The sequence below is a fragment of the Amblyomma mixtum genome, chromosome 10, assembly GCF_055824585.1.
Source record: "Amblyomma mixtum isolate Tamu chromosome 10, ASM5582458v1, whole genome shotgun sequence".
NCBI classification, from domain to species: domain Eukaryota; kingdom Metazoa; phylum Arthropoda; class Arachnida; order Ixodida; family Ixodidae; genus Amblyomma; species Amblyomma mixtum.
In genome coordinates, this window is record NC_143021.1 from 7,295,353 (window position 1) to 7,315,255 (window position 19,903).

The following is a 19,903-nucleotide window of genomic DNA, read 5'->3' on the forward strand; positions in this document are numbered from 1 at the left end:
GCATGTTCTCTCAACCGGTAGGTGCTTAAATGATCGCTTGAGAGAACATGCGCGTTCCTTGGGGGAGGCGGGCGGTTCGAATCTGCCTGTTCATTGCCCCAAGTGTCGGGGTTGTTGCCCTCAGTTCAGCCAGACCCAGATTGTTGGAAGAAGGAAGGGGCAGCTTGAGAGAGAGATTGTAGAGGCCATTGCCATCTTGCGCTCGCAACCGGATGAATGCGTTAGTTCGCCTTCGGTTTCCATCCTCCAAAAAGAACTGGGTTTCCTTGACAGGTAACAGGTTGGGTGGCTTCCTTTTGACGTTCTTTTTCTTCCTTTGTCTTGTGGTTTTCATGCTTCCACATGCGGTCGACGGTTTTTAACACTTCTGGTATATGTAGATTGTGACTCGCATGATGAGCATTGCATAACGTTTTAAAGTCTGATTTCTGTACATTGTGACTCGCATATCTTTCCTGTGCATTGTTGTCAGTTAGGTGTTGTTATCTGTTGCTTTTCATTCATCCTTTTTTACCCGATTGTAAGATCACACGTGCCTCGGTCTTTATAAAGCCATGAAGTTTCAAATAAAATTTTAGTTGCAAGTACCGCCCTGTGTCGTCTTCTTTCTCTGTCCCGTGTCCGCTGCGGTGTCTAGCTCCTTCATGTATACAGTACGGTCCACTGTTAAAGGGAACATGCGATCGCGTGACCTCCGTGCTTCGCAGAGCGCTGCCACCGAGAACTTGTGGAAATGGTCGGCAAACGACGCATGCGCAGTAAGCACGGCGACTGGTCTTTCCGCGCATGCGCCTCATGCCGCCTATTCTCGCCGCATCTAGGCGGCAGGGCTTCGTGAAGCGCGGAGGGCACGCGATCGCATGTTCCCTTTAACAATGAACCGTACTGTACAATTACAGACAACTTATTTTTCACACATACCCCTTCTTCAAAAAACACTTCACTAACAGTTCTTGATTGTCATGAAGGAAGCTTTGTGGTCGAAGAAACAGATGGATATATGCTCGACTTGCTGCACCACTCACTGGTTCTCAAAGACGAGGTCTGCGCAAGTATTTCGCCAGGTTGTCACAGCTGTGGGAGCCGTTAAGAACGATAGGAACAGGATGTTCTCCCGCATAAGTGATAAGAAATTCCCGCTTGTCTTTATATCTACATTAAAGTCCCTACCCACCCTTCCACCCTGGCAGGTGGCACGTTTTTGGCACAACCTTGTCAATGCCAAAACATGCAGCTCACATCTGTCGCTACCACCACATAGCTTAAAGCACGATTGAGGTGTCCACTGTTCCAAGAGGGCAGTTATGCACCTTCCCTGTGGTTCACGTGTAGACCAAGATGTGTGAGACAGATACTGGGCATTTCCTTTCCTCAAAAATCCAATTTACACATTCTGTGTTCAGTCTAAACTACAAGAGCTGGGCATGACTGCCACAGCGCAGCTCTTACCTGAAAGGGAATGCGTGAACGCTCAGGTGCACTCCATGTTTCCTTCACAAGACGCGCATGCACGCAGTAAGGTCGGAGGCAGTTTTAAAGCTTTTCCCTTCGGGCTTAACCGACTCACATTAAAGTGATCGAAAGTAGTTTGCTTCTCTGAAGAAATCTACAGAAACATTCGCCGAGCTAGTCACTGAGATCCTAAATTCCCCACTGTTATTTTTATTACACGCTAAGCAACAATGTCACAGGTCAAAAAATATTGCGGTCCAGTTCGGCCGAAGCGACCGCAACCTCCGATTTGCACTAGACTGTCCTGACAGGGCGTCAGCTGGGCAAACGGAAGGGTCATTCCTCGTGGTCGTCGTACTTCTCAATGACCAGCCGGCGTTGGCAACGCAGCCGCACCTGGAAGCGGCCCTTGTCGGTCACGCGGTCATGATGGGTGGCCAGCAGGGTGACCCGGTTGACTTCCATCAGGTTCGGGTTGTGCGCCGTGAAGCCCAGCACCTGGTCCACGTCGTCACCTAGGGACACCTGTGCAGCACAGCACCCGGTTCAATTCTGAATGCCATGAGGAAAAGGCACGACGGAAGACAACTGAAAAACAAATCAGGAGTCCCTGGTAGAGTCGTCGCACAGCCTATGTACTATCGGGGACAAAAGTGATATACTCCATGCGGCGGGAGCCGGAGCAACGGAAAACTGCGTTGCAACGCCATCTACAAGCGTCATTTGGGATCGAGACAGCCAATGCGTAACCTTTATTATCAGCAGGCACGTCGCTTGGCTCGTTTCAATGTTTCCTGCTTTAGCTCGCAAAAATACCGCAGTTTTCCGTTGCTCCGGCTCCCGCCGCGTGGAGTGTACCACTTTTGTCCCTGATAGAACATCCAGTGTACAAAGCCTCCACATTAGCAGCAGAATTGATAACCTCTGCCGTGCTCGCCTCCTATAGGAAGTATGCCCTCAAGCCAAAGTGGTGGCCCAAACATGTAGCATAGCGAAAGGCTGTGGCGCGTGTCTAATCGGCCCCCTCCTCTAGCCTGCACCGCTCAAGCTGGACGTTGGATGCCAAACCGTGATGCCAAGTGAATACCTCTGATAGGAACCCACCTTAGTAAGCATTACATGTTCCATTTCTCTCCTTGATTCCAGCACTGCCCTCATATGGTGACAGAATGGGCCTTCTGACCACGCGTCGTCCTGGGCGGTACGCTCCTGAGACCGACTACACCCGGGGGTGTCTGCAGAGTGCGTCCACCGAACACTCACCAACACTGACTTCATCACCAAACACACAGTGCAGAGGTGAGGCACGATGCCGCATGGCCAACACATGCTAGTCCGTACCATGACCAAGCACTGTAACACTGCACCATAGGTAGAGGTGCCGTGACATGAGAAGCCATGTTTACAACAAGGACTCCACACAGCCGGCATGTCTGCAACATGAAGATCACACTGTCTCGGTGACTCGGCAGTTGACACCCTATCAATACAATCTACATAACCTTCAGCCTCCACCAGGACAAAACAGCAGGGTTGAAGTAGGCAGAAGAGTGCCAGGCATCCTGTCATTTCACCCCCATCATCTACTCGCCTATTAGCGACTGCGTGCGCAACACGCAGCCAGCCTCGCAGCTTTCCACGGGTGGTACATTTGAGTGCGCGCGGTATTTCTACGAGAATGAATCTACTGGAAGGGTAAGAATGGGGCGGAGTGCATTTGGCAGGTACTCTCAAACCATGAACGGCAGTTTACCAATATCCCTCAAGAGAAAAGCATACAGCAGCTGTATCCTACCGGTACTCACCTATGGGGCAGAAACGTGGAGGCCAACAAAGAGGGTTCAGCTTAAGTTAAGAACAACGCAGCGAGCTATGGAAAGGAAAATGATAGGTGCAACGTTAAGAGATTGGAAGAGAGCCAAGTGGGTCAGGAAACAAACATGAGTTCAGACACCCTACAGTCTTGGTCAAATGTTTAGGGGAATCCCCCAAGGTGGAGTAGATTTGTAATAAGGGAGTAATTACTCACCGACATCCACCCGAGTGCAGCCAACGGCTACAAAGCTGTATAGCTTTCCTAGAAAGCTGTATAGCTTTCCTTTGTGGCCGCATGGCTGTGCTCGGGTGGATGTCAATGAGTAATTACTCCCTTATTACACCCTACAGTCAGATACAACTCAAGGACAAGGCGGCTTTTCCCCGACAAAGGACCCCCCCCCCCCCCCCCCCCCCCCCCAGCCAATGGTGTTGGCCGATTCTCATGAACCTGCTAGCGTGACAATGTAGGGAGGGGGCTATACACAACCATACAGAGAAAGCGATTATCCCCTTTCATCTGCAACTCCCTGCATGAAAAGGGCATGTAATGCGAAGGCAAGATAAGGCAAGCGTAGCAGGGAATGGCAGAAAGTCAGGTGGGTGGATGATGTTATACTCGGACACAAGGCAAGAAAAAAGAACGGCTCTTCCCTGCCAAAGGAACCCCCCTCCAGCCAATGGCATTGGCCAGTTCTCATGAGCCTGCTAGGATGACAATGCAAGGAGTGGCAGATAAAAGCGGACAGTACTCTCCCTGCATTGCAGGGAATAGTCCCCACCCTGCATTGTCTGGCTACTCCTGCTCGCAGGCTTCATGAGAATCGGCCGACGGCACTGGCTGGATGCGGGTCCGTTGATGGCAAAACGCCATTTAACACGATAGCGTTAAAGGCCTCGTTGTCCAGAAAATCCGGTGTTGGTGTTGTGAACGAAAAATCACGAGCTTATGACTCTGGCAGGTGGTCCCCAGAGAGCAACCTGGGAGGCAGGGGGGCCACTTGGGTCACGTGACCTTACAGTGTCGTCACAACCTGCCCACTGGATTGTGAGCAAACTGCCCACTGTGGAAGGTGGAAATTAATGACTGGTTGCTCGGGGACAGCAACCTGGGTCGCACAAGGCCCACCCTTGGGAACACCTGCCATCGCAAGGCGGGGGGATGAGGGTCTTAAAACTGACCTTTTTATTTATGGCTAGAATCTCATGAAATCTTGCACAAAGATGCATTCTTCTCTTCTGGCTTCAAAAATGTAGCGATAATTGAGCTGGTGGTCTTAGATCAAAAAGCTATCTTAAATTCTAGAGTGTAACTAGGTAATTTCTTACGCAGCTTTAATGAACTTTCTCACTGCATTTTGTTGCTTTTAATTACATGACTTGATAGCCAGTGAATTCCCACACCCGATGACATTCTTACTTTTTTTGTTTAGGCCACATATAAATAGCAATTTACAATTAGCTTAACAAGTTGCAACATCAAATATTGCGACCTTTTACTCTCGACATAGCATATCAGGACGACATGCCTTTAGAGAAAAACGAAGAATGTCACCAGGTATGGGAACTCTCTGGCTGCCAATTCATGTAAATAAAAGCGACAAAACGCAATGAGAAAGTTCATTAAAGCTGTGTAAGAAATTACCTAATTAGATTCTACACTTTGTAAGATTTAAGACCGGCAGCTCAATTATGGTTACATTTTTGGAATCATAAGAGAAAAACGCATCTGTGTGCAAAACTGAATGAGATTCTAGCCATAAATAAAAAAGTTAGTTTTAAGACCCTCATCCCCCTTAACCGTTCACCAGTGTGCCAGGAGAGGCATGAGGATTGCCAGGGAATCTATGAATGTGAAGCAGAGAATGACAAATTCTGCATGTATGGGCAGGTACCCATTAAAAGTGCAGTGAAGAGCAATCTGAACTCGTCTTTTTGCCGCGGGAACTCGATCTACACATTCCGAGCATTCTTAGAAACTTCGACTTATTGCCCTGTGTGGCTGATTTTCCTAATTAAATCGAATTAATGTCCGGCTCCCACCTTTTCTTTTTAATTCTCCCTTGTACGGTGGGCGGAGTCGACCAACACGTGGAATGCCTTTCAGCCAGTCCCGTGGCGGCTTGCCGCTCTGCCATCGGTGGAGTGATACGTAGTAGTCCGTAGAAGCAAATAGTCCGCGCATATTTTTATTTCTGTGGCTATATTATCTGCGAATGAAACTATTTATTCGCGGAAACATAAAAAACAAAATAAAGTGAAAGCAAAGCCTCCACAGAGCTGGCTGAAAGGCACTCCACGCGTTGGTTGACTCTGCCCACCGTATGGGGAGAATTAAAAAAATAAAGGCGGGAGCCAGACGTTAATCCGAATTAATTAGGGAAATCGGCCACACAGGGCAATAAGTCGAGGTTTCCAAGAATGCTCAGAATGTGTAGACTGAGTTCCCGCAGGGGCAAAAAGACGAGTTCAGACTCCTCTTCAGTGCACCTTTAAACTGCCGTGCCATACCCTTGAGGCGGAGCTTAAGTCCCCTCCAATTTTTTCTTGACTTCTATTGGACTATGGGAAGTTTTAAGATGCCCGTAGCTGGCAGAGGACCAGGTTCATTGGAGAGGCCTTTGCCCTGCAGCAGACAGGATGATGACGACCGAAGCCATGCTCTGCATGCAGCATAAAGCAGCGATTACCTCAAGAAGGAAGCCACTTATTTTGGCCTGCCACTGCCTAACCCACAACAATCAGCTTCCATAAAAATCGTAAATTATGGGGCTTAACGGCCCGAAACGACATACAGGCTATGAGGGACGCCAAAGAGCACGGTTCCAAATTTATTTAGACTAACTGGGGCCTTTTAACATGCACTGAGACCGTAGAAGCACACGGGCTCCTTTTGCGTTTCACCTCCATAGAAATGCAGCTGCCACGACTGAAACAGAGTCCTGCGGCACGATTTCAAAGCAGCCCCTGTGATCAAGCATGAGGTCTTTATTCGTTGCATGCAACGTGAGGGCCACTGTGACATATCAGTGCCCAAAAACGATGTAAAAGTGCTGCACCAACTGGCCGCAGTTCTGCCTGCCACAACTGAGGCAGTCTGTCAACTCCCTCACCTGGGTGCTCTTCTTGACAACCTTGCGGCCGTTGAGGCGGACGCTGCCGCTGTAGATGCCCTCGAGAACCTTCCTGCACACAGCACAGGGGGCCACACTCGCACACCCGTCAATCGGGATGGCTACCATCTCAGTGGCATGCCTTATTTATTTATTTATTTATTTATTTATTTATTTATTTATGAACACCGTCAACCCTCATTTGAGGGTCATTACAGGGAGGGAAAGTGAAGAGAGAAAAAAAATGCATATATAACCATGAATGAACAAGCTTCTTCAAGCATACAATACAAGGGAGCATTGAAACGCAACACAGTTCACACCACTGTAGAACCACCTGCTATACAAAAAGCAATATTGGACAATCAGTTACGCGCCCATCTACAAGAATCCCATGCCTAGACGGAGTCCCCAAGTGCATTCAGGAATGCCGCTACACCTGTAGACTCAGCAACGTGAGCGGGCAGTTTATTCCAGTGCTCAATAGCATCCGGAAAGAATGAGCAGCGAAAGATGTTAGTTCGTGTCAAGTATGGCTGAATCGCTTTGTGGTGATTAAGGCGGGAGCTTAGTCTACCTAAGGGAAGACGAGGGTCTTAATTTTTTTTTTTATTTGTTAAAATATCTTTCTGAAACTTAGCGTCTAGGTATATCATTGAATGCTGATTTCGATTATGCATTTAGATTTCAAATATGCCAGCTGGAAAGAAATATATGGCAAAATAAAATATCCTAATTAGGTCATTTCTTACAGGCCTTTTTAGTAATTTATCAGTTAAAGAAAAATGTTTTAAAGAATAAGCAGACATTTGCAAAGGCCCAAGGCACATCCTAAAGCTAACAAAATATAAAATCATTTTGTTGATCATAAGTTAATCACAAAGTTGGACAGGAAAAATAATGTGGCAGTAATTAGCCCGCACTTGGCCTAATTACTAATATATCATGTTTAAAAGAAAAAAATAAAGCTTTAGGATGTGTGGTAGACCTTTGGGAACGGTTGCATATTCTTAAAAAAGTTTTTTTTAACTGATAAATTACTATAAAGGCTCGTAAGAAATTGCCTAATTGGGATGTCGTTTTGCAATAATTTCCTTCCAGGTGAGATATTTGAAATAGATAGATAGATAGATAGATACAACTTTTATTCATGTCAATTGTCAGACAACATAAATCAGGCCTACCAAAGCCTCAAAGGGCTTGAGTGGCAGCGCCTAAATCTAAATGCACATTTGAAATAAGCACTCTATGATACACCTGCGTGCCAAGTTACAACAAGTTATGTCGACAAATAAAAAACAAACTTTTAAGACCCTCATCCCCCCTAGCTGTTAGTGTGCAAATGAAATTAAGGCCTTACCAAGTTGGCAATACTGATCTTGGATTATGGCATTCTAGCTGATACCACGATGCCGCTGTGCACAGCACTTCCCCAAAGAGCGGGGTGCTTGAAAAAGCGAAAATGTTCTCTTCAAACAGATTTACAGAGCTGCTGGAGCAGTGATCTGTTGAGCGCTGCGCCTGTTTGTGCACAAGCACGCTGCAGGCTGTAACGTAATGAGCGAAAGGGTTGAGACAGGGTAGATTTGCCTTGCAATCACCAGAAAGTTGAAAAGTTCCATTTGCTTTTTTGCACAGGCTTCAGCCGACAAGTGATAGAATACTCGCTCCCGTTTTTACCAAATTATCTCCTAACCTTACAAAAAACAGCAATGTATCAACTCTGGACACTTTATTTTCTTTTTTGTTTGCAGTACAAGTGTGGTGGCCATTTTTAAAATGAACTGCATAAAGATAATCTCTCTTTTTTTGCATCTGTACCAAGTGTGACATGCATATTCAATGTCAACAGTTTAATTGCAATCAGACCTAGGCTCATTTCTCTATCTTGCGCAAGAGTGATGAGCATTTACTGTGGACAGGCAGTGATGCTCCGGTTGAGTGAGCACTGGCAAGCCACAGCACAGATGGATAAACGGAAGGGCGGACTTGTAATGTGCCAGTGTTAATGTCCCTGTGTAGCCGACAAGCTGGCATCATTGGTGGCGGCATTGGCCATGAGGGAAAAAAACCAAGAAAAGTCCACTTGGCACATAGAGCTATACAGACACGGACACAGGGAGACACACAGGACGGGCGCTAACTTACAACAAACAGACCGAGTTCTCTCTTAATAGGAGATAGTGCGGCTAATAGGAATAGCCACAAGGATATGCAGAATCATGAGGTCTGAATGGCAGTATATAACCCGCCTTCACAAGAACACACTACACCTCCGACTGCAAGCAGTTCCTGCCAGCTCTGAGGTCTCTGCTCCCTAGGAAGATGTTGGAAAATTTCCAGCGCACACAGGACAGGGACAAAGAAGAGAACACCCCAAGCGCTCACTCGCAACTAAGCGTTTATTCGCACACGCAGAAAAGATATCCTCAAAGGAAAAACATCAAAACTTATGCAATCACGCAGGTGCATCCAGATATGAAAACTGCTTGGCAGTGCTTGGCACAACTTGCCGTTGGGAAAACCGTCTGCTTCGAATCTTGCCAAGCACTGTATGGAATGCAGGGGCTGCAAGCCTGTACTCGATACAACAACTGTTTTGTTTAGGCATCCTAATCATTTGACAAGAGAGGTATCAGAAGCATATCATATCCACAAAAACCAGCCTAGATGTGTTAGAGCACCCATCTGTTGTCCTGCATGAACGGGAATTTTTATATATCTGGACGCGCCTAGGTGATTGCATAAGTTTTGATGTTTTTCCTTTGAGCATATATATTTTCTGCGTGTGCGAATAAACGCTAAGTTGCGAGCCAGTGCTTGTGGTGTTCTCTTCTTTGTCCCTGTCCTGTGTGCGCTGGAAATTTTCCCACATGCTGTACCAACTTGCTCGAATGTCAGTCTTACTACACTTGGGCATACGTCTGCCGGACTGCGCTCGGGCCGGATTGAAAAGTACGGCGACCGACAAATCCACAACAAGCTCAATTTTCTTGTTTCTGTATCCTAGCCATCTCCCTTGACATTGGCTCTCTGCTCCAAGCTATAGTCGCGATGCCGGCATGCTGCTCTGTGCCTTTCTGCAGCCAGCGCAGGGCCCATTAATATTCACACTTGCGAGTCGCGAAGGGCATGCGACCAGCAGCCACCTCTGAAAAGAATTACGCAGGAGGGTGCGACAGAGGAGGGCACAAGCACGGATCAGGCTTATGAGGGAGACCGTAGTGGAGGGCTCAAGATAATAGAGAGCTTTAGAATAGGTGGGTCGCAAGCTTTGGGGTTTCGAAGTGCGCACGCGCAGAACGCAAGGCCTGCCTTGTGTCTTGGGTTAACATTAGTGGCGAACGCTATTTTGCTGAAATAGTGTGTGCCCCAATGACGCTCTACGCTGTCGCTACGCTGTCGCTACGCTGTGCCCCGGCACAGCGTAGCGACAAGCTAAAGGCGTATGAAGCTTTCGCTTTGTCTGAACTTGTCTAAATAACAAAATTTGAGTGATAAAACGCCCCAAATTTTCAGATTGCTCCTGTGTTTACAGAGCTGCTAGGCTTCGCGAGTACGCATTGTTTGCCATCAGAAAGTGCACGAGGTTCAAACAGGCGTGCGCCCCAAAGCGGCTCTACCTTCAGTCAACATGGCGTCATCCATCAAAGCAAGGCCTCCAGCTTCACCACCGATTTGCTGTTGCCGTTACTCTGTGTATTAAGTTCATGGAAAACTAAAGGTGCATGAAGCTTTCGCTTTCTCTGAAGATGCCACCACCATAAAATTTTAGCCATGAAATGTACCAAATCTTCAGATTGCTTCCGTGTTTACAGAGCTGCTAGGCTTAGCGAGTACGCATTGTTTGGTCGCCATGGAGATGACTGGGAAGTTCGAATGCGGCTTTCCGCCTCAGTAAAATAACACACTACATATAATTTTTACTCTCAAATTGTGTGTCTGAAATAATAAGTTTCTTATGAAGAAATCAACGCACAATTGAAAATTTTTTTTAAAGAATATCTTTCTGGTTTGTCGTAGTGGCGCTGAAATCAATGAACGCAGGCTGGCTCGTCTGCGTAGGGGAGACCCCTATTCTAAAACTCACTGGCACACTCGTATGTAGCACTGGGGCTTACTATTTCTTTGGGGCTCCCTATTCTAAAGCTCTCCAATTTCGACCACCTGGGGTTCTTTAACGTACACTAACATTGCACAGTACACGGGCCTCTTAGCATTTCGCCTCCATCGAAATGCGACAACCATGACTGGGATTGAAACCACGTCTTTCAGGTTGGTAGCCAAGCACCATAACCACTAGGCCAACACGGCAGCTTAGGTTTCAATCAAGGCTAAACAGCATACGTTTGTTACGACTTGGTACACAGCCTCTTGGGGACACGAGTTCTTAGTGACACCTACAAGCAAGCTGCGTAAATTTTAAGAAACTGGATGCAGTCCTAAAGCTGCCACATTCATGCATGGCAACCTTTTTTTCTGTTGTGTTGTGGAGGGTTTGCGGTGCATATGCAGCGAATGCCATCATACGACAAACACTAGAAGAAAATGTCTGCATGCTGTGTTAAAAGGAAAGTTTTCCAAGCAAAGTTAAAGTCAAAGAGATTTCCTTCCTTTAGGAACATAAAGACACAAGAGAAACCTAAAACTGTATTTTCTCCTAAGAGCAACCACGGACAGAAAGAAATGTGTTCCTTTAAAACACAGTGAAGTACTTCTGTCTTCACCTCCTCATATTTTGTACGTGTACACAAACTGTGGTTTACTTATTGTGAGCATACCTCTCGAAGCTTCACTTAAAGAAGTATAAAAACCTAATTTTGGCGGCATGTTTTCTTCTGTACAATGCTACAGAACGCACTGCTATGCATGAATCACTGTGCGGTATTCGCCTATGACTGCTAAATAATTTATAATCGAATTTTTCTGTCATGCTGTTTTGGTTTCGATTTCAACAGCCGAACGATGGCTATGACGTCAGAGTGTGGTTATACGTCACGTGAGGCATGGAAGCACTGCGATATAATCACTGCTTTCTCGTTTGAATCCACTACAGTGCTGAAGCCAGCCTTCCTCAAGAGCCAGAATGACAGCAAATGTGGAAGCGGCGATTAGATTGCAGTTTTTGTGTCTGACGTGACCTATAGCCACACTTTGACGTCACAGTCATCGTCAAGCTGTTGAAACCAAAATCGAAACAGCACGAGAAAGAAATCCAATTAGAAGTTATTTAGCGGTAGTAGGAGAATACCAGGTGGTAATCCATGTACAATACTGCCATACGCATCATTACAAACAAGAAAACACACACCCAAAAGTTAGCTGTCTATACTCCTTTGACTTAAAGGCTTGTCTTATTTCTTAAGCATGAAGATGTGTTCCAGATACGTGTTGCCAATGCAAAGGCAGCTTAAAATCCCTCAATGGACTCTGTGCCAACAATGCTGCCCTACGGTCTTTCACCAGAGGGAGATCACTGACCAGGTCTACACCTTTCGATTTCTTTAATGGCCGTTACTGTACCTTTTGGCAAGCCAAGCCAAGACCGAAAGAAGAGCATGGGGAGAGAAATCGGAAGAGAAAAAAAAATCACTGGCTACGCAAGGCTACACCTTAGTTACAGCAAGATGGCTCTTGCCAAATGTATCACTGGACAGAGAAACCAGTCATTAGCATCAATTCACACTCCAAGAATATTTTTAATAAGGGAGTAATTGCTCATTAACATCCACCCGAGCGCAGCATTACGGCAACAAAGGAAAGCTATGCAGCTTTCTCAGAAACTTCGTAGTTAAAGAAAAATTCGTCCTGCTCCGGGGTTTGAACCCGGGACCGCCGCTTCACCGGAGCAGTTGCTCTACCAATTGAGCTAACCGGGACGGCAAGCTTATGGTAGGGCGAGAGCGAATTGATCAATAACCCGAAGTGACAACTGTGTTGGTCAAATATTTAGGGGAAACCCCCAAGGTGGAGTAAGATTTGTAATAAGGGAGTAATTGCTCATTAACATCCACCCGAGCGCAGCATTACGGCAACAAAGGAAAGCTATGCAGCTTTCTCAGAAACTTCGTAGTTAAAGAAAAATTCGTCCTGCTCCGGGGTTCGAACCCCGGACCAGGACGAATTTTTCTTTAACAGTGAAGTTTCTTAGAAAGCTGTGTAGCTTTCCTTTGTAGCCGTAAGGCTGCGCTCGGGTGGATGTTAATGAGTAATTACTCCCTTATTACAAATCTACTCCACCTTGGCGGTTTCCCCTAAACATTTGACCAAGAATATTTTTGTGCCAATATTATATATAATTTTTCGTTTTTCCCGCGAGCTGTGTGTGAGTGGAATTCTTTAGATCAGAGTGTGGTCTCACAGTCTACTATTGACAAATTTGTTGAACAGGCTGGCAATTCTGTACTGTCAACAACGAGGATGTGATGCCATCACTGATGTGCCTTTCTTTTGCTTTTTATGTATAAATGTAAACCTGTGATAACGTCAGTGCATGAATGACGGTATCCTAAGTGTGTTTTTTTATGTTCTTGCCTCTTTTTTGTTGTAGTGGTCTTCCCATACCCTTGTGTACAAACGTGTGTATGGCTGTAAGAGCAAATGTATACGGGTCCTTAATCCACTCCTGTAAAAATCCCTAAAAGGATTGACAGTATCTCCAAATAAATAAATAAATAAATAAATAAATAAATAAATAAATAAATAAATAAATAAATAAATAAATAAATAAACTAAGCCGTAACCATGTTTAGTTAGTAATTTTTCATGCATATTGTATCTTTGCAAATTTTGGCATCATTTCGTTGTTTCCTTAAACATCCCCCCCCCCCCCCCATGTAAGGGCCAGCTCTGGGCCTTTGGAATGCATAAATGAACAAATGAATGAATGAATGAATGAGCCTCGGCAACTCTACCACCGCAGCTAACTTGGCAGCCCCGTGCAGAGTGGATGGGCGAAGTGCTCACATTTTGGGCATGTTGATGCCGGCCTTCAGGATGCTGTCGATCCTGAGCGAGCTGACGAAGGCTGTCCGCTCGTTGTCCCCGTGCTCAGTGCTTTCCTCTTCCTCGTCGTCCTCATCCTCATCTTCCTCCTCCTCTTCATCCTAGAGAGAGAAGGCATCATCCATCCAGCATGAGTTGCAACAGGGAAAACCGAGGGCGCCACCTACTAACAGCTACGCATGCGATCCGAGCACAATGCTGGACGGGGGAAGCCAGACTCCAGTTGCCCACTCAAAAACCATCCATGATGCACCCATGAAAGAAAAATAATGACACTGGCCATTGACACTTTAAAATCAATAGCCGAAAACAAAAACAGTTGAAAACTTGAGGCCTAACTGTGCAACACAGCACCTTTACAAGGAAAACAGACAAAATCTATTACCTGCAAAGCATTCACATTTTGTTATTTTCATCATCGTCATCAGCCTGACTACACCCAGTGCAGGGCAAAGGCCTCTCCCATGTCTCTCCAATTAACTCTGTCCTTTGACAGTTGCGGCCACCCTATCTCCGCAAACTTCTTAATCTCATCTGCCCACCTAACTTTCTGCCGTCCCCTGCTACGCTTACCTTCTCCTGGAATCCACTCCGTTACCCTTAAAGGACCATCGGTTATCTTGCTGTTATCTTGTTATTTTCATACGCTGGTGTAAAAAATGTGATAGTCTAAAGTGAAATTCTTCTTCTATTCCATTGCAGAAAGAGCAGGTTTCTGCATCCCAGAGGCACCTGTCAGCCACTTCTCTCTCAGACTTGGCAGGCCCCATGTGGAGGTGGCAACATCCCTGCTTTTCCCCTCTCTCTCTGTATCTATCCATCTAAGATCACAGTGAGAGGCATACAGGGCACGGAACAGACATTTACCTGTCCTTAGCTTGATAGCATTTTCTTGTAGCTGTTGCAAAACATCCTGGTTCCAATGCCCTAATATGGTACACATGAGTCAACACCTTCCAGAATGTTCCCAGTACGTTCTATTGGATCACCATCAGCCTGACTATGCCCACTGCAAGGCAAATGCCTCTCCCATGTCTCTCCAATTAACCCTGTCCTTTGTCAGTTGCGACCACCATATCCTAGAAAACTTGGATTGGATTATCATAAGGAATTATATATTAATCGATCGCCCTAATTCACCGTAATACATTTTCTGGGGTGGGCCCATTCCAAAATTTTGCAGGATACAAGACCTCTGTCGATCAATGATAAATTTAATTTCCACAAGCTATGGTGACCAATCAGAGTGGCCCATCTAGGCAGGTTGTGATGACGTCACAAGGTTCAGTGACCTCTAATCAACAATCGGGGAATTTCATGACAGAGAAGCAGGAAATTTTTTGTGCCATGACAACCTTGTGTTCAGGAAAGTAAAAACAGCGCTAAATTTTACAGAAACCACACACAAAGACAGACAGGGCGGGCGCTGTCTTGTCCACCTTTTCTTTGCTGCACGAAAATTCGGTTTTTAGATGAGCTAGCCTCATCGTCATTCCACTACTTCTCCTATACGCTCGGAAGACAAGAACCAGGCAAGAACATAGTGTTTAATGCACGTACCCCTCTGCCGAGGCAGGGTGGGACCCGCATCCCTGTTTTCTTCGGTTTCTCTGAAATTACAGGGTTCTGCACACAATGCTCACATTTCTTGCGTTCAGCTTGCGTGTTACTTTCATACGACAGCAGATATTACACGAGAACAGCGAGAAAAACTGAGAACGAAAGGGTGAAAGACGCGACTTTTTGCATTGAAATACACAGCAGACACCCGACTTCCGGGACAAGCCGTCCAACTTCTGGTGTCTTCACCTGCGCTCGTCTCGGAAAGCGGGAATGCGGCATCCAGCCACCTAGTGGAGATCAGTGTGCGTGACTGAACCAAGTAAGTACCGTAGTCAAAGTTACTACAAGACATAAATTACTGCAATACCTTGGTTGCGACTGAGAGAAGGATGAAAAGGAAAAGTGCACGGGCCTGCCAACTGGCTCGAGCCGAGCCACCACTGCTGCCACGTGCAGGTAGAAGAGAGTTGAAAGATGAGAGGACAGAGTAAAAGAGAGAGAGTAAAGACGCGCGTTGCAACAACCGCATCTGGCTGAAAAAACAGATACACGGCCGCAGCCCGAAGGCTGCAAACCGAATGCCTCCCCTCCTACCCACATAGCGAATAAGCCCCTTGCACAGTTTCACCAAAAACAAGCCAGTGGTGGAGGCGGGGAAATTTTTGAAGCGAAAAGCTTCACAAGGCTCGTCAACACCGCGCTTCGCGTGAGCCGGAGCCCAGATTTACCACTTCTGCGCATGCGCGAAACCAAATGGTGTCCTGCGCCTGTGTCACCCCCCCCCTTTTTCTGCTGACACAAACAAAAAAAAAGAAAGACATGACAGAAATAAATTATCACAAATAAAAAAAATAAATGAAAAACAAACAGTGCGCTAGGAAACTCTCATATCTCAGTAGACACCCCAACCAACTCTCATATCTCCATGGACACCCCAACCACGGGGTAAGGGAAGGAAAATGAAAAGAAAATTGGTTTTAAGGAAAGGAAACGACGTCTCTCTCTCTCATATCTTAGTGGATACCTGGCCCCTAATGGAAAGTGAAATGAAATGAAAATTGGTTTTATAGAAAGGAAATGCCTGTCTCTCATATCTTGGTGTACACCACAGTACTTGTCTGTAAAGCAACCTTTTGTGACAGCACCCTATTGACTACACGCACTCCGTAGGAAACTTTGCATAGCTAAGACAATGCGTTTCGGAAAAGCCAGAAAGCTATACCCTGAGTGTAACCGTAAGTATAACCTTAAGCTAAACAACGAGCATCGCCGCAGCTTTCCGCTTCGAGATATCCAGGCTTAACCTTAGCTAAGCCACAGCCAATTTTTTTAGTCTTCGCGATAAAGATGCCCGATACTGTAATAACCTTTTCTACTGGCTGTGTGTCAAACGCTACCCAAGGCACAAAAGTGCATTAAAATAATAATAATAACAATAATAAACTGCGTAGCAGAAATAACAGTACAGGAATTGGGCGAGAGACGCCAGATGCCCTACGCCCGCATCATCATTGGGACAGTTCAGAAGCTGGCTGCCTGGTGGTGGCATCGTACAGGTGCCCTAAAAATAAAATGGAGCAGGCATCTGCAGAAGATTTGCACTGCTCCAAGACAAGGCGAACATTAAAAGCGTATCTAAAAGAACGTCAATTTGGGCAAGGTGGTGCATATTATGTGAGACAGAAAACAATAGTGAGATAGAAAAATTTTTTTTCCATATCAAAAATGTAGTACTAAAATAACGCATCTTGAACTAGTTGGTTGTTCATCACGAAGCAAAAGAGCACAAACCTCACAAGGACACAGAAAGGGAAGACGAGACACAGGCAGTGACTAATAGAACAATAAAGCTTCAGTTATTAGTCACTAAGTGACTAATATCAATGATCAGGCTGTGCTTAATGAAAGTCTTAATGCTGTTTCCAGTTGGTGTGATCGCTGGGATATGAAGCTGAATCCTGATAAAACTGTTTTTATGCGTATCACAAACAAAAAGTCTCCTCTTGCTCACCAGTACACTATCAAGCAGATCCCCATAACTCAAACTGACTGTTTTAAACATTTGGGCGTAACGATCACAGAGTATTTAAGCCGGTCCGCTCATGTTGACAATATCTGCTCCTCGGCACGCCACAAACTCGGCCAGTTAAGACACAGGCTCAAACACTGCCCCTCCCGTGTAAAGCTTCTGGCCTACAACACACTGATCAAATCTAGATTGCAGTACGCATGCGAGGTTTGGGACCCTTTCACTAAAAAAGGCATTAGCAAACTTGAACAGATTCAAAGATCAGCAGTTCGCTTCATATATAACCGGTATACCGTCGACATGACTCCCCATCTGAATTAATGAGAATCAACAACATCAAACCTTTAGATTACTGGAGAAAGCTAGCAAGAATTAAATTCCTCTTTAAACTCTACCATTCTCAGTTCCGTCGTGACCCTTCATTGTATATGAAACCTTCAACAACTAGAGTAACAAGGCATTGTCATCCGCATAAATTATCTCCTTTGTTTGCCCGCACCAATAACTTTAAATATTCTTTCTTTCCTCGAACTATAGCAGAATGGAACAACCTACACCCTCATGTGTTTGTATCCGAAAATGTGTTTTCCGCCATTGAACAAGTACTTGACCGTTACATATTGTCTGTTGCGACTTGTTTTATTTTCATGCTCCGTATTTACTACATCGCTTCTACTGAATTCTGCTGTTGGCGTAGTCTTCTGCTGGTCGTCGGAGTTCTCTGTATGTTTATCCCACTCCTGCTTGGGCCTTAACAGCCTGCAGTATTGTATAAATAAAATAATAATAAAAATAAGAATAAGCGATTTGTCCCTCAGCAGGGTTGACAGAGCGATTGAAGGAGAGGCACCAGCCGGCGTACTGAAGATACTTAGATATGTGGATGATTACCTCGTCTTTGTAAGGAACGACAGCTTTACGCAGCCTGTGCGGGACACTTTTGTCAGGAATGGCCATGGTCTTACCTTTACCACAGAGTCCATTCAACATGGCAGGATTCAGTTTCTGTATCTAGAACTTAGGCTTGAGCCGGGGCATGTTTGCTGGTTGTATTCGCCATGCTCCGTCAAGAGGTTACTAAGCTTCCATTCGGGGCATTCCAAGTTGGTGAAAGATGGCATTGCCACTTCATGTATTCGCGCCGCTCTAAATAAGTCGTGCTTCCATTTGATTGAGGAAAGTGTGAAAAGCCAAACTGCCAGGCTCAGGGAGGCAGGTTTCCCTGAAGTCACGATTGGAATGCTATGCGAAAGAATGGTGTCCAAAATGAAATCCAAACACATGCGTGAAGCAGCCAAGCGCCAGAGGGTCGCGGTTATTCCGTATGTTCACTCCGTCTCTCACCGCCTGAAGGAAGTGGGCCGTAAATATGAGGTTGATGTTTTATTTTCATCCCGTAGAAAATTGAGTAATATTTGCCCGGCTGTACAAAGAAGGCACGAGTCCCTACTTGGTAGGAGGACCGAAAGTGAATGCACCACTAATCATGCTGAAAGGAGGGTCGATTGCGTGAAAGGGGTAGTATACAGAATTCCCCTGTCTTGCGGCGCATGGTATGTAGGGCAGACAGGACGCTGTTTAAACGACCGCCTGAGGGAACATTTTAATTCGTTGGACAAAGCAGGCAGATCAAATTTAGCTCTGCATTGCAGACAACGTGAAGACACCTGCACCCCTCTGCTTCAAGACACGTCTGTAGTTTTCCAACACAAAGATCAGACGGTAAGAGAATTAGTAGAAGCCTATCACATTGATAAGGGGGGTTCTGCGTGTGTCGCTAAACCGTCATTGTCATTGATTAATCGTGAATTTGCCCTTCTTGAGAAGTAGTTGCCGGATGTTTAAGATAAGCTATGTCGGTTTTTTTGTGTTTGTTTGGCGGGATTATGTATAAATGTCTTTTGAGTTAATAAGTTTTCAGTTGAAAGTCAGCGCTCGTGTTGTTATGTGTGTAAACGTCGTCGTCTTTTCGCGCTGTTAAAAAATGCTTGCTATATGTTTACCGAAGTGATAGAACAATAAAAGTTCAGTTATTAGTCAGCACCGGACGTGCTGGTGTGCAGAATGTAGAATGCTGCGAGGAGGAATGCCGAGAGCGTCAGCTGGTCCAGCTGCAGCACGAGCTTCGTGCATGTCGAGCCGCCGGCAACCACCCACTGCAAAACTCGCTATCTTGGGCCACACTGACGCGAAGCTGCTCCGAAAGGACCCGAAATCACAGCGCTTACGTTCGCTAAACTCCAGAATCGCACTCTCAGAATGCAACTACCACCGTGGCATACAGTTTCAGTGGTAAAAACACAACAGGGTGCAGAGGGTCCCAGCAGGACTAGCGGGCCCTTGTCGCCTACCTTGGCGGCACTCCTGCGCGACTTGCTCGATTTGTTCCTGAGCTGCTGCGCTGGGAGTGCGGGGACCACCCGCGGATACCGGTGCTGCCAGCTGACCTCGAAGACCGACCGCGCCACTACCACAGGCCGCACCACCGCCGACCGCCGGGCCAGCAGGCCACGGGCTACGCACGCAAGCACGCCTCGGGGTAGCCTGCTGCACATCGTCCTCGAACCCACCACTACGCTGACCACACGTGCTGTTGTTGATGGATGCAGACCCCACCACCACTCCGCCGCGTACCGTGCCCCTTGCTTGGCCTTGCTCACACGATCGTGGCGCTGCCTCTTGGTGGCGCCACGGGAACGGCTGAATGAAAACGAAACTTTTCAAACAGCCCGCGCGGTCTGCCGCCGTCATGAGGGAAGGGTTGTGGCACATAGCCGAAGTTGTCCGAGCGAGAAATTGGTGTTCCTCAAGGAAAGAAAACAACCTACTTAACCGAATTCTTCAACTTCCACAACGCTCTTAAACTGTGCCGCCAAAAAAATGCTCGACTCTAGTGTTCATGCCAGCGGATCGCAACGGCGTATTG

At 46.3% G+C, this 19,903-nt stretch overlaps 1 protein-coding gene across 2 annotated transcripts; it reads right to left on the reverse strand.

Annotated features, from left to right (window-relative positions):
- Positions 1-1,646: 1,646 nt before the first annotated feature.
- Positions 1,647-19,639, reverse strand: LOC149325072 (uncharacterized). 2 transcript variants are annotated; one of them, XM_089563807.1, is made up of 4 exons: positions 19,329-19,639; positions 13,347-13,486; positions 6,381-6,522; positions 1,647-1,977 (listed from the first exon to the last, which is right to left on the reverse strand). In XM_089563807.1, the coding sequence occupies exons 1-4, from the start codon at positions 19,530-19,532 to the stop codon at positions 1,789-1,791; spliced, it is 675 nt and encodes a 224-aa protein (XP_089419933.1). In that variant the 5' UTR covers positions 19,533-19,639; the 3' UTR covers positions 1,647-1,788. The 2 variants fall into 2 exon arrangements, with proteins under 2 accessions (XP_089419933.1, XP_089419934.1); XM_089563808.1 differs by having other exon boundaries at positions 6,381-6,453; positions 19,329-19,636.
- Positions 19,640-19,903: the final 264 nt, after the last annotated feature.